This window comes from Acanthochromis polyacanthus, chromosome 20 (genome assembly GCF_021347895.1).
Source record: "Acanthochromis polyacanthus isolate Apoly-LR-REF ecotype Palm Island chromosome 20, KAUST_Apoly_ChrSc, whole genome shotgun sequence".
NCBI classification, from domain to species: domain Eukaryota; kingdom Metazoa; phylum Chordata; class Actinopteri; family Pomacentridae; genus Acanthochromis; species Acanthochromis polyacanthus.
In genome coordinates this window covers 7136153-7150546 of record NC_067132.1, presented here as the reverse complement: position 1 = coordinate 7150546, position 14394 = coordinate 7136153, and the positions used below count along the sequence as shown (strand labels likewise).

Sequence of the window (14394 nt, the reverse complement as noted above, 5' to 3'; positions counted from 1 at the left end):
TCGGACAACATGTCCATGTTTAGGGAAATAAACATGAGGATTACAGTAAAAAACTAAATAGCTTTCTTAAATCCTCTAAAAGCTGATGTAGAATATAAGACTTTATTCTGACATGCAGACTAGATGCTGTTATTGTTTCTTGGTTTTATGTTTTGTCGTTACGGTAAATGGGGGGAGTGGTAGTGTCCAGACAGGCTAAATGAGATTTAAACAGTTGATATCATGATGATATTGCTGCTGCATACTTAGGTGAGTAATTTGGAATCTATCACTGAAACTTGAAGTAAAATACAGGCATTTAAAGGCTTTCTGCTTTTGTTTTTACAAACCTTGAAATAAACTTTCATCGATTTCCTCGATCCATGGGTTTACTCTCCCTCCTGTGACCTGATGTCACTTTCATTTGCAGTTTATCATTAAGCATAGTTTTCCTATGAATATTTGGTGGTTGTTAGCTTACTTGTTAACTATTCGGAGCAGTAGTAATCAGCATCCATCTCCTGCTGTATGATGTAGAAGTGTTTGAACATAAGCTGGCTTCACTTCATTTGTACTTTAAAGACTTGGAGATCGTGTTCCTGTCTTGATTTTTCTTCACTCCTATAGGATCTCCTTAGTCAGATCATGTTTTGTACAGTCGTGCGTGCGTGCGTGCGTGCGTGCGTGCGTGCGTGTGTGTGTGTGTTGATACTTCAAAGATTTGCATTTCTTGTCTTTTTGTGACTTCCAGTGGAGGTGGTGTGTACAGTGTTCAACCTCAGCCACTTACTGTCATATGTGGTCTAATTTCACACTTACTTAGCTGTTTTAGCACTCCACTGGTAGATTAACCCCATATGGAGGACAGTGTGTGAGCTGATTAAGCACAGATGCACATTTAATAAGTAGAGAGAAGGAGAAAGTGGGCCTGTACAATGAGTCCGTGTGTTGTATGTATCCTTACACACTGGAAGAACTATAGGCTGCACATCATTCATCACTGAGAGTCAGGTCTTTAATTTTTTAATACTTTGGAAGTCCAGCTTTATTAGGCTGTCATCTCATCAGCTTGTATTCTGGTGTATTACCAGGCAACATCTTGCCCTCATGCAGGCTCAAATTATCTACTTTCACCTCTTTTCTTCACTGTCAGGACGATGCATTCACTGTGGTAGTCTGGCTCATTTTTACACCCAGTATGCTGAACCCCATTGAGGCATATAAATTCATCCGGATCTCTTCTGACAAAGAGTATTCCTTCAGTGTTCATCAGGCTTAATGCACTTATAGAAGCTTCATCCCGTAGTTTTGGGCCAAAGAGCGAGCATCTATAGAGGTGTTGTGTAGTGTCCCTCACGCTGTCTGAACTGTCACAGAAACACTGATTTCCACTGATAACCTCTGTGTGTGTGTGGATGCAGATAAACAGGTAGACACAGATCAGTGGTGCAAAACTGAGAAAGTCCTGCTGTTTACAGCCATATTTTATTACCATGTTCATGTTAATAGGCTAATGGACAATCTCAGATGTACTAAAAATGGTTGCAGTGATCATAGGCTTTATGACTTTTTCACTTTTGTTTCATGGAGTTTCTACTTTGGGACGTGTATTTTTAATATAACTGTTGTTAATTGTTAGGATCTACTAATGAGATGTCTGGTGATATGAAGCTCAGGGTAGTAGAATCAGAGTGACTGAGTCCTATTCCTCCCTCTGCCCTGCAGGTCAGTGTATCCTGTGTATGGTGGATGTGGTGCCGGTGAAGAACGAGGATGGGGTGGTGATCATGTTCATCCTCAACTTCGAGGTCATGACAGACGAGACACTAGACGATAAACAGGATCTGAACCATCGCCTGCCCACCTGGCTCGTTACAGGTAGCTACTGACCGACCATGTTTTCATGTTGTTTGCTCAGGTTCCACGTTCTCCAGGGTTCAAGCAACATAAGCGATTGTTACGGTAAAAACATTTGCTCACAGTTTTTTTTTTATCAGAGTCCAGGTTTTCCTTCTGTTACATCCTGATCTCTCACACCAACACACTTCATTTGATTCTGTTTTCTCATTGGCTTCAGTGCATGTCACTACTGTACCTTACAAACACTTTATTCTAAAAAAAACTCATTACCCTTTCACTAATTGAAGTAACCATCACTTAAATATCTTACATATCTTGTCATACATGTATCCAATTGTGTGTTGTGTTTTCCTTGCTTTCCCATCCCTCCCCCTTGCCCTCCTCTGTCCTTCTCAACCCGCCCGGCCAGCAGGCAGATGGGTCCCCCCTATATAGAGCCGGGTTCTGCTTGAGGTTTCTTCCCTGTTAAAAGGGTGTTTTCCTTGCCACTGTCGCCTTTGGGCTTGCTCTGGGGGTCAGGTATATGGGTTCTGTAAAGCGTCTTGAGACAATTTGACTGTAATTGACGCTATATAAATAAAATTGAATTGAATTAAACTTACCTGGATTATTTGTTCATTCCATTTTGCAGAAAGACCAGGTGCTGTTGATGTTTGTTAAGTGCTTTTATTCCTGTAAATTCTGGGTATTTGTGCTGACAAAATGCTATTTTCATAAACTGTCTGTGTACTTAATGTTCCAGAGGGATAACCTGGGGGAAAGCATCTGAAGTAGGGCACAATAATGTTTGGAATCAAATGCCTGTTTTGTTTTTTCGACTTTGTGGCTAAAACCAAATTCTAATCAATGCTGCTGTCCCAGATTGTGGTAGATTGTCTTTGGAGCTGATCCACTTCAAATCTCCCTCTCTCCTAGCATGACCTCCATCACCTTAAATATCCTCAGATTTTCTGTCTCTACTTATCTCACTTTCCTACTGCAGCTCTCATCGGTGCCACAGTTTAATGTAGTTATCTTCAGTCTCTCTGTAGGTTAAGAGCCTTATCCTCCATCTTACCTCCTCCTCTCTACCAGGTCGCCCAAGAGGCTTCAAGTTGCGTCTTCCCTTGCTGCGGTCCTTATCCAATAGTAAAGCGTCACTTGACGACGCCGAGGCCGGTCACATCCCCATCGCTACACCCCTGCCGCTGCATCCAGACCACCCCAGTCACAAGTCCTTAGGCCTGGGGGAGTTCCTTCCCCTTCCCCCCCTACCACCAGACCACCAGGAGCAGCTCAGTGGAAGCAGGTAGATGCTGGAGGGTTACTTCAGCAGATGAATCAGCATAGCTTTATTTACTGATTATGTGGAACACATTTTGTGCTCATGAATGATTTTTATAAACAGGCACAAACATTAGAGCTTGCTGCTACAGAGCAACCTTCTCACGGGTTTCTTACCAAAAATATTCTCCCCTACTGAAGTCTAAGGGAATTGTTCCTGGCTTTGGTGTGTTATCTTTTTATGAGACTCATATTTGGCAATTTTTTAATGATTTTAAGCTTTGATTTTCTCAACCACACTCAATGACTTTTAACTCACAAAGTTGACTTTTAAGTTAAGAAGTGAAATCCTATCAAATAGGAATTCACCAGATGACCACACAGTGCCATCATTTCAGAGTAATGATGTGAAATGTTCTTACTTGACGGAATCCTGATGATCTGTTTCCTCTTATAGTGAAGTGGGCTCATTGTTGGTCACTTTGTTCTGTTCCAGTGCTGTACAGTTTAGCAGATACTTTCTGTAATGTGGTTTCAGATTCATCGATGACAGTCTGTGAATATTATCTCCGTTTTTATTCCCAGGTCAGCTCTACAGAGTTGGCCAGAAGACCGGCAGGAAGACCAGCGCACCTTACTGTGTACTGATCCTCCTGTAGCCCATCACCCAGCTCCTCACCACCTGGTGGGTCCTCTCACCCAGTCCTCACCCTGTGTAGCACCCCACCACCGCCTCAGCCTCAACCCGGACGGCTCGGCCTCTAACTGCTCCCTGTCTCATAGCCGCTCACGGGAAAGCTTCCACAGCATGCGGCGCGCCTCCTCCGTAGACGAGATCGAGGCCATGAGGCCCGATTGGGACCGAAAGAACCGGAGAGCAAGTGTCCGACCGGCCAGCAGCAGCACTGGTGAGAGAGGAACTGACAAACAGAGGACCTCTGATATTCTTCCATCTGATTTCTGACCTCTCTGTTGCATTATTTGGTTTGCAGGTGCGGTAAACAGCAAGTCAAACATCCTGAACTCCACCTCAGACTCTGACCTCATGAGGTACCGCACAATCTCCAAAATTCCTCAGATCACCCTCAACTTTGTGGATTTTAAACCCGACCCCCTCATCGCCTTGCCCTCTGGGGAGATGGACATCATCGCTCCTTGCAAACTTATTGACCGGACACACAACGTCACAGAAAAAGTCACACAGGTAGGATAGTCTGAGTGGATGTGAGTATGATGGTAGTTGTGTTGTCTTTTGGAACCAGTCTGGGCTGCTGGTACATTGTGGCTTCGAGCTCAGTGTCCCAGTCCTCTCTGTTTATCTTGAAGGTTTCTGCTTGCTGCAAGTCTTTCTGGGTATAAAATGCTCACAGCACCAGCTCAAGTGAATGAGAATGAGATTGATTGTGCTCTGATGAGAGGATGATGAAAGGTGGTGTGGCGGCATTCCAATTACTGCTAATTGACTAAGAGAGTAATGGAGAGAGGACATATGGGACATCTTGTGAGGCAGCGCTTTCATTTCCTGAGTCCCTCCTAAGCTTGTGTTCTGGAGCTGCCGTTTCTCACCGCAGTCAGAACAGACACAACCTCAACATCATCTCCATCACCTCAGGAACCCTAGAAAGTGCTTCTACCTCTCTCTGGAGATGTTCAGTCTGAAGATCTGTCAACTCCGTGTTCCAGAAACAGTGTCTGTAAATCCTGTTCTTATTGCTGCTTCCATAGGAGTTGATGTATAATGATTTAGAATGAACAGAAACAGATTCTATAGAAACTAAGTCGTGAGTTGTCTCTGTGGTTCGAGTTTTTGTTTAGAAAATGAATTTGTGTCTGGATAATTTTTACATCTGCTAAAAAAGCATTTGTCACAGCAGAGGCAATCATATAGAACTTCTGGAGAGAAGGAAAGTCTGCTTTGACCTCATTTCATTTAACAAAGGTGCTTGTTCTGCTGCCTGTAACAGACAAGTAAAAGACTCAGTCAGGATCGTACAGCAGCTCTTTGGGTGCCGCTGTCAGAGGAGAGCTTTAATGAGGCAAACAGTCACACAAACAAGGCTGTTTTTAAGGCAAGTTTTCTTGTGTACTTTGCAGAAAGCTAAGTATCAGGCCTTTAATCAGAGGAAGATGTCTTGTGGTGGAGCAGGTTAATTAGGACGCTCCATCACAGATCATTATTCTACTTGTTCAGAGGGTCTTTGAAATGCTTAGTGGAATGAGGAGTGCAAAAGAAAAGTCTTTAGCCTGTAGTAGAAGATCAGAATGGCTTGTGAGTGGCAAATTTATAAGTCTGGATTGGGTTAATTCTTCCAATGAAACCATATGATTAGTTCAAGGACTGTCAGAAAGTTGAAAGTCAAATGATTCTTTCTGTGTTTTTGGCTCTGATGAATGGTTTCATTTAGCCATTTTTAAATAAAATAGCATGCCCTTTGAACCCACCAGTGGGTTTTGGGCCTCATGCCTTTATACCCTGCACCATTCATGAAACCTAAAAACTTCTAGTGATCTGCGAAAGATGTCTCGTCCTGTAGAGTGACTCTTGAAAACAGTCTATCATAAATCACACCTTTTCATGTATTTAATAAATAAGGATCACTCTATGCCGATGTTGTTGTCAGTTTGTCCAGGTTTGTAACTCCTTAAAGCTGTGCTGGGCAGTATTATTTGGTGTCAATGGGCAAAAATTCCACAATTACCTTTCAGCATGTTGTAATTGAAGTGATCTAAGAGAAAACTACACGTCTGTACTTCCTGTTTGCTCCATTTTCAGGCTTTAGGCACACTAACTTGTTGACCCGTCACAGGACTTCTCAGTTGAAGTCAGACAGCAAAGAGCAGCAGAGTTGGTAGCAGGAGGAGGTTGTGCCGTGGCAGGAATCCCAGCTGTGGATGTAGATTTGTACTGTGACTGTTTTTGTTCATCTGAGCCATGTGCACATGTGGTGTGTGACCTCGTCTGATGGGAGGGGCTGAGGACATCAGAGTAAACCCTTTTATGTTTGTTTGTTTTTCACTCTTTTCCAGATTAGTGCAGCTTTAATTAGCTTAAAATTTAAAGCCTTAATAATGGTTTTGGAAAGCTTTTCAGTCCAATAAAATGCAAACATAACATCATGCAATGGCAATCTTAACTCACAGATTTTATTCTCATATTCTGTGTTTATCTGACAGATTTTATTACGATCTTACAGTAACCCAACTGGAATCTAATTGTAAATGAACATCTATGACTCCTGCTCAGTGGTGTATTGTGACTTAATTTGATATTATACTTAATGTGTGTATAGTTTTCTGTTTTCATGGGATGCCAGAGATATACTCCAAAGTTATTTAGTTTGTTTTCGACATGGAGACTGTGAAGTTCTTAAATTCCAAGCTGTCAGTCTGGTGTTTCTGTGTCTCGTTCTCATGTTTGGAAGCCCCCGCTGAGTAATATTAACAAAGAGCTGAAAAGATTAAGTTAAGCTCTCTGCTAGGACTGTACTCTACGAGGAATTACTAAAGAGGAATATGAATGATTCTTCTTTGATATTGTCTGGGTGCGACATTATGCTCTCTTTACTTTTCTAGTAAGAATGGGAACATCAACGGAGAATAATCCAAAGTAATGACGCAACACAATCTAAACCTAGTGCAGTCATCTACACAGTGGAAGGTGCAGCTGGTCAGGTCACAGTATGACCCTCAATGGCTGCATGTGGATATGCACACACGTGCATTAACCAATGCTGCATAGTGTAGCTGTGTTACAGATGGAGGAAGCAGCACCAGCTGTGTCTCCAAATGCTATCCACTGCTATTTATAGAGCGCCATTAGGAAGAAAACATTAAATTGGTTTCATTTTTCCTCCATATATCTGACATCTCATGAATATGAAACCATTCCTTGGAACATTTGACTGAGAATGTCTAAATCAGAAGAACAGCAGTGGGTAATGGGACAGAAAAGTAACTTCCTCAACCCAGTACAACATTCTAGCAGCATGTCGTTTTAGTGTGTCTGATGTTAAGTCCCATTAATTACCTAAAGACCTGTCTCCAGCTGCCTCTGACCTTCCTGTAGTCGACCAGTTGACTGCTTTTAGGAGACGACAGTAGGTGATTTTATTGAACCTTCAAATACAGAGAGGAAACAATCAGTTAAATCTACTACTGAGCTCTGCGCTTCAACTGAAAACCCTCCTACTCCGTGATCTTTGTGGCCGATGCCTGAGAACTGACTGTAGGAGAGCACCTGTCTTACCAGCTGTGGCCTGAAGATGGCAGCACCACATCAGGAACAGCGATGACAGGCCTCATCAATCCCTCAGAGGAGCACAGAAGAAGATGTTGAAGGCAAATAAGGCTGAATAATTTACGTGTTCCATAAAACATCTGACACCCTGAACACATGCAGAATTTCTCTTCATCCTGAAGGACTTCTGGCTCTCTCCCCTTTTTCTGCTCTCTGTTGGTTTTTGCCTCTTTGTGCTTCTTTGTGACCAAGCTGCTCTCAGACTGGCTCATGAATGCTCACTTCTCTCTCTGTACACACTGAAATGGCTGTCAGTTTCAATGCGCATGTCTTTTCTTAGATTAGAGCTAACTGCTGCTTTGCAAACAATGTTGAAAAGCCTTTTTTTTCTTGGACTCTTGTCTTTGGGTGAACCTGAGTGCAGGTGACTGTGACTGATGCAGTCTAATAAGGGAGGCTGGATCATGGATGGATAGGGAGGAGATTCTGACATGATGCCCAGGAGAGGAGGTTAGTGTTTGGAGAAGCTAGAAGGGGACTGGTGCAGAATAAAACTGAGATCATGGCTCATTGCACTGTCCAGTGTCACTCCTAGCTCCAGTGACCATGGCCATGTTCTACAGGGGATGTTTTATTAGCTGTGGACACACTCAGCCAGCACAGCACTCATACAATATTGCTGACACACGCCCAGCTCCATACATGGCATTCCGACAGCCATGTGAACACCCACACATACACACAGTAGGATAAACTCACTCACAACACCCTGACACTGTCATGTACTCAGAGCCCTACACCCACGCTACCTCTTAGCTCCAGCAGCCCATCACAGTGGGATCCAATGGAGCCATGGATGGCACACACCGCGCCCAGCAACAAAGTGGTAGGAACCGTCTGCATCTCCTGGAAATGTTACAGATAGAAGGAACACAACTTGTGTTGGAAGTCTGAGGTTTTGTGCATATGTCGTTGAATTTAAAATGTTAGGAAGGTCTGAGCATCGAATGTCAGAGTGTTGATGTTCCCAACTTTTTTTTCCAGTTTCTGCTGTAGAATGTTGAAACACAGAAACAACCATCCTGTTGTTTTTGATTTTGTGGCGTAACAGAAGTTGTAGCTCAGTCTGAAAGTTGTACAAAGTCACGACTCTTCTTATTTTCAGCAGGTCTGATGTGTGGATAAATTAATGTGAGCTCACTGATGGAAAAACTGAGTGACTAAAAGCAGAATGTGCACTCTAGTAGTGTGTCTTAAATCACTTATTGTTTACTACGCATTGGGCTACATTTACTGTTTTCCGTTTGATTTGATTGTCAGTGTTGGGAGAGTGTCAGTTTATCCCTGATGTAGCACCCTGAAAAATGACACAATGGAACAGAAAAGTAGGATCCATGGCACAGACTGTACTTTGAGCCCTGTCTCCCAAAAACTCTCTAAACAACTTTGTCATTTACGTTTTAAAAGTGATGCATTTTCTCTCAAAATGTGAGAATGAGACCGGGTAGGAAACTCTTATAGGATGACAGAGACCGTCAGGAGGATGATGGTGAGATGGTCAGTCTTTGGGTTCATGTGTCTTTGTTTTCATTCGCTGTTTTGTTTGCTTTAGGAAAATATCACATTTGAAGTTAAACTACAACCTTTTCGCAACGTAGTTGAAGCTTCTTCATTTTGTAGGACTGAATGGCATACATGTGTAGATTAGAAATGTATTTTTAACGCATTACAAACAAACATCAGTTATGGATCAAGGGTGGATTTCTGGCTTCAGGAAAGTGAAATTCTGCAACTTCATTCTGCAAAAAAAAAAGCGTTTCGGACAAAAAAATATGAGATGACAGCCTCACAAGTTTAATGCTGAGCACTGTGGAGGAGAAACTGTTAATGGAAAAAGTTGCAATTAAAATGATTTACTGAGTTAGTTTTAATTCCTCTCCCTGCTCAAACACTGCAACTTTGGCTCAAGCTGTTTCACCCCAAAATATTTCATTAAGACAAACACCCACACATATCATCTATGAACAATCATTTTGTTGGTGTTAATGGTTTAAAATAAACTGTATTCTATTTATATTCTGTGTCACCATGTGAAACCACAACTACTTTCTGATTTCTGAGCTGTGTATATGGAGTATTTATGCAGAGGTCTGTAATGAGCTTATCAAAGAACACTTATAGAATTACATTACAGAGTTCCATATTTCTTTAATGAGAGGAAGGCGTCTCTGTGGAGTTAGCAGGACTGTCTAACGGCTTTACTGTACTGTGTGTGCATCTATATGCATCCTCTGCTGTGATGTGGAAAGGCACAGTATAGGACTGAGAGGATGTACTACAGCACTGTTTGTCTTCAGTAGTTATCCGTCTCTCACATCTTTCTGCTGTACGGTGCAGTGGGGAAGATACAGATTCTGAAACCTCTGAATATATATTTCTGTTTCTTATGCAGGACAAAATTTCATGCATGACAATAGTATTTGGCTTTTCTTGTAGTGGACATGGTGATTGTTGTTGTCAGTGGAATTAAGTAGTAATAAAGGTGTTTTTTAAATTTATTCAGCATTTATTTAAATAGGTTAGTCCCACTGAGATCAGAGCTCTCCTTTGCAGGGAGTTGTGGCCAAGAGGGCAGCAGCGTAGTCATATTGCAATCAGTAAACAACAGATAAAATTAACATTAAAAGTTGAACACAGACAAGTTAAACTGTAATGATTTCACCAGAACTTTAAACTCATTTAGTAGGGCTTGAAGTTGAAGTTTAGATTGTAATTTATTCCAAGCATCAAGTCCAGAAAACCTAAATGCTTTCTTGCCCAGTTCAGATTGTCCTTTTGGCACGACAACCTGAAGAGTATCCATAGATCTGGGATTGTAGCTTCCATATTTCCTTGTGAAAAGACAAGACAAATAGGAAGGAACAATACACAGAATGGTTCTGTAAATAAACACATACCAATGACTTTAATAGTTTAATCTTAAGATTCTTGACAACACATATAATCGAACTGACTCGACAAGACTGTTAGAAGCCGGTCTTGATGGCATATTTTCAGTTTTTTACATTATTATTGTGTCGTTCATAGTTCCCAGTTTCTTCCACTGCCTTTGATAAACAGGTTATCACTTGATTTAAATCAACTTTGTCACAAGTTGTTGTCAGGATGAAGATTTCCAGTGAAGTGACGGCCACTCAGACTTTACAGCAGCCCACTTATAGCTAATATTGTTCTATGAGTAGGAGGCTAGTGCTGTAAAAACTAGTGCGGTCTCAAAGTAAAACCTTAATTATGCATCAGGGAAATCTGCTGCACACTTACAGCCATGTTTTGTTGGAAGATTAAAAGTGTAACAGAGACTTTGATCAGAGTTCATTTCCCTGCATGCCGCTGCTTCATTTATGTTTGTTAGAGCTCAGAGAAGCTGTGGCTGCAGCTTCTTTATTTCAGTAATTGAATTCTGTACCAGTCAGTCTGATGATACATATTTGCATTGGGTCATGAGTATGCATGAGCTCTCTAAATAGTGTATGACATGAATGATTCAAAAGCAGGTACGTATTTTTAGCAGCTTCGCATGTTTTTTGCTGAAAAAGCACTGAGGAGGCAGGCACTAATGTGACACTGCAGTTGTTTTGGTGAGAGATGCACCTCTGGCAAAGTCCCACATCAGAGCTGTGTCCATTAAATAGGACATAAATTAGCAGAAACGAGGGCTTCATGGTCTGTGAAATGAATAGTGTTAGTCTGCCTCCCTGGAGGAGAGAGCTTTACCCAGCCCTGTGTGGTTAGAAGACATCTGCAGATGTTAATTGTTTAGAATTGTTGCCATAACAACTCCTTTTTACATGACATATGGGACGTACCTTAGCCACTGGACTTATCTGAAAATCTTTCACTACTGTTCAAAAATTTGGGGTCACTTACAAATGTCCTTATTTTTAAAAGAAAAGCATGTTTTCTCAGTGAAGATAACATTAAATGAAGGATAAATCCAGTGTAGATATTGTTCATGTAGTAAATGACTAATCTAGCTGTAAACAGCTGATTTTTAATAGAATATCTCCATAGGGGTACAGAGGAACATTTCCAGCAACCATCACTCCTGTGTTCTAATGCTACATTGTGTTAGTTAATGGTGCTGAAAGGCTCATTGATGATTAGAAAACCCTTGTGCAGTTATGTTAGCACATGAATAAAAGTGTAAGTCTTCATGGAAAGCATGGGATTGTCGGAGTGACCCCAAACTTTTGAACGGTAGTGTATATATGGCAAACGTCTCTTTAAAACAAAAGATAAATATTAAATTAGGTACTTTGATCAGCTCAGTGTGATCTTGTCCAGAAATTATCCTGCACTTTATTTATTATCAAAGAGGAATTACTTCTCCACCAAAAAGACAAAGAAATAGGATTTATTTGTTCTTTTCATCCATACTCTATTTCTTCAGGAACATTTTCCCTGTTTGCAACACACATCTTATGAAGACATTTAGGATAGGCATGCGTACAAATTCCCTAAATCCTTCTTAATTTGGGTTATTTTTATCACTGGGGAGCAGTTTTCAGTGTGACAACATGCAAATATTATGGTGAGAAATGCACATGTGGTGGAGTGCTGGTGTATGTCAGTTAAATGGGCTGGAATAGAGTCTGTAAGCTTGTGACGCATTCAACCTGCAGGACTGTAATTTAGCGCTGTGGCTCTGCCTCACTAACTCTAAACTGATTGAGTGCTTCCTCCATGTGAGTTCAGTGACCCACAAAGAAGCACAGAAGCATGTTGTCAGTGTCTGGGAGAAGCATGTACCTAACAAAAGACTGTCTTTATCCTTATCTTTCAGGAATGGTTTCTGGCTGCTTTGGCTGTGTTAGGTCCATAATGAAGACAATTCAGTAATGTTCTGCATTGTTCAGTGTGTTTTTACAGACAGTAAAAAAAATTAAAAACAAATGATATTATCCAACCGTCATCTATATGCCGCTAATCCTCATTAAGTTCATGGGGAGCTGGAGCCTATCCCAGCCGGCTGAGGGTGAAGGTAGGAGACACCCAGACAGGTAACAGTCTATCACAGGACTACATATAGAGACAAACAATCACACTCACATCTATGCACTGTTCTGCTCGAGTGTGCGTCATATGGGAGTGTTTACACTGGATCGTACCGCTCCTGTTTGTTTTCCTGAAACACCTACCGACAAATAACTTCAAATATTACAAAAACCAGCTAATTTACTGGAAGGTTTTGAAGTTTTCTCGCTGGAGGATTCTGTGATTTTCAATTATAGTCTTTTTGGAGAACGTTAACAGCACTTGGGGTGTGTTTGACAAAGTTAGCTAACATAGCTAACTCGACTGTCACTGTTGTTTACCTTAAACGACATGGCGTCTACTGCACACACGAGAACCTCTCACTGCGAAGGCTGTGTTACACTCTCCCGAACGAAAAGAGAGGTAACTAACCTGAGGGAGGACATCCGGAGGCTGTCCGATGAGCTACGGAGGAAGGAATCCATGCTGTCAAGTTACATTGACATGGCTGCATCGGAGTCCAAGAGGCTACTGGCCATCCACACTGAAATCTCGGATACGCTGCTGTGGGATCCTGTGCGCCCACGTCCTTCCTCCAGCTCAACACCTAATCCCCGGGATTCCTGGATGGAGGTCGTGGTTCGAGGAGACAGAAACTCGAGCAAGCCATCATATTCCCCTCCGCCGCTCCTCCTCAGCAACCATTACGCGGCGCTGCAGGATGATACCCGCAGAGATCCAAGTGCTGGACTAAACGCCGACACTGTGGGTTGCCCTCCCAGGTCTCCGCACACGGATCCAGTGGGCGCTATCACCGCCTCTCCGCCACTGGCCACTGCTGCTGTCACCACTCCGGTGGCGGCAGCCTCAGCTTCACCTGCCAGTGTCTCCTCTCCGCCTCCCGCTGTCACTTCCACTCTAGCTCCGGTGGGGTCATCGCCATCTGACGCTCCTGCTGCTGTCTTCTCTGCACCCTCCGGTCATGAAGCTGCTGTCCGGAGGGCAGTACGGACCACCGAGGGACAGCGGAGCAAACAACGGGAGAAGCTCATCTCCTCCCACTGCCACAAGCTGCTCAGGGAGGCCGTCAGCAGATGCTCCGGTGGACCTCCTCATCCTGAGGCAAGGCGGGAGGGACTCTCCTCCTCACCTCTACCTCTGTCGGACAACAGGGAATCCTGGTCAGCGGTGACCAGAGGCGCCGGGGCTCGTCCATCTTCCCCTCCTCCGCCTCCGGATCTACCGCTGGAGAACAGGTACGACATCTTGAGCCTGCAGGAATTTCCTCCCATGGGAGCATGTTCCAGCTCGCCTCCGGGACCTGTCCACCCCGCTGGTTGTGGCTCTCACCAACCCAGGAGTCCGAGCGTCCAGCCTGGTCCCTCTTCTCCTTTGGTGGCGCGGCCAGGAGCAACCGTGGGCCGGCTCCACCAACCCCGGGTCCCACCCCGCCAGCGGCGCACCTCCAGGCAGCACGTGGAGCAGCGCACCCCCTCCGTGCTGGTCGTTGGGACTTCGATGGTCAGACACGTGACAGTGCATGGTGGCCTGACCTTCTGCCGCCCCGGAGCCCGCGTCAAGGAGGTCGAGTCCTCCACTCTCCAGCTATGTTCCCAGCACAGCTCAGCCTCCACGCTGGTCCTGGAGGCCAGCATCAACGATCTCAGAGACCAGCAATCTGAGATCCTTAAGAGGGATTTCAGGTTCATGGTGGACCATATGCTGGACACGGGGAAGCGACTGGTTATTTCCGGCCCGCTTCCCCCATCGCGCTACGGTGACGTCACCACCAGTCGCCTCCGCCAGCTGCACCTATGGCTTAAGGGATACTGCCTTGGAAAAAGTATTCCGTATGTAGATAATTTTATCGCTTTTTTAAACAGACCCCACCTTTTTAAACCGGACGGCCTACACCCAAACCAGGAGGGGTCACGGCTTTTATCAGTAAACATTGACTTGACAGTCCAGTCTTGCACCACAGTCACCTCCTGACTCACTACACCCATACACACGCCCTCTGC

General features: G+C 43.6%; 1 protein-coding gene across 1 annotated transcript in view; it reads left to right on the top strand.

Annotated features, from left to right (window-relative positions):
• kcnh2b (potassium voltage-gated channel, subfamily H (eag-related), member 2b) overlaps positions 1-14394 on the top strand; it is a 374335-nt gene that overhangs the window by 209601 nt on the left and 150340 nt on the right. Inside the window, exons 3-6 of the mRNA XM_051940813.1 lie at positions 1705-1857; positions 2914-3127; positions 3688-4010; positions 4095-4306. Coding sequence (XP_051796773.1) covers positions 1705-1857; positions 2914-3127; positions 3688-4010; positions 4095-4306 — 902 coding nt within the window. The remainder of the gene's footprint in view (positions 1-1704; positions 1858-2913; positions 3128-3687; positions 4011-4094; positions 4307-14394) is intronic.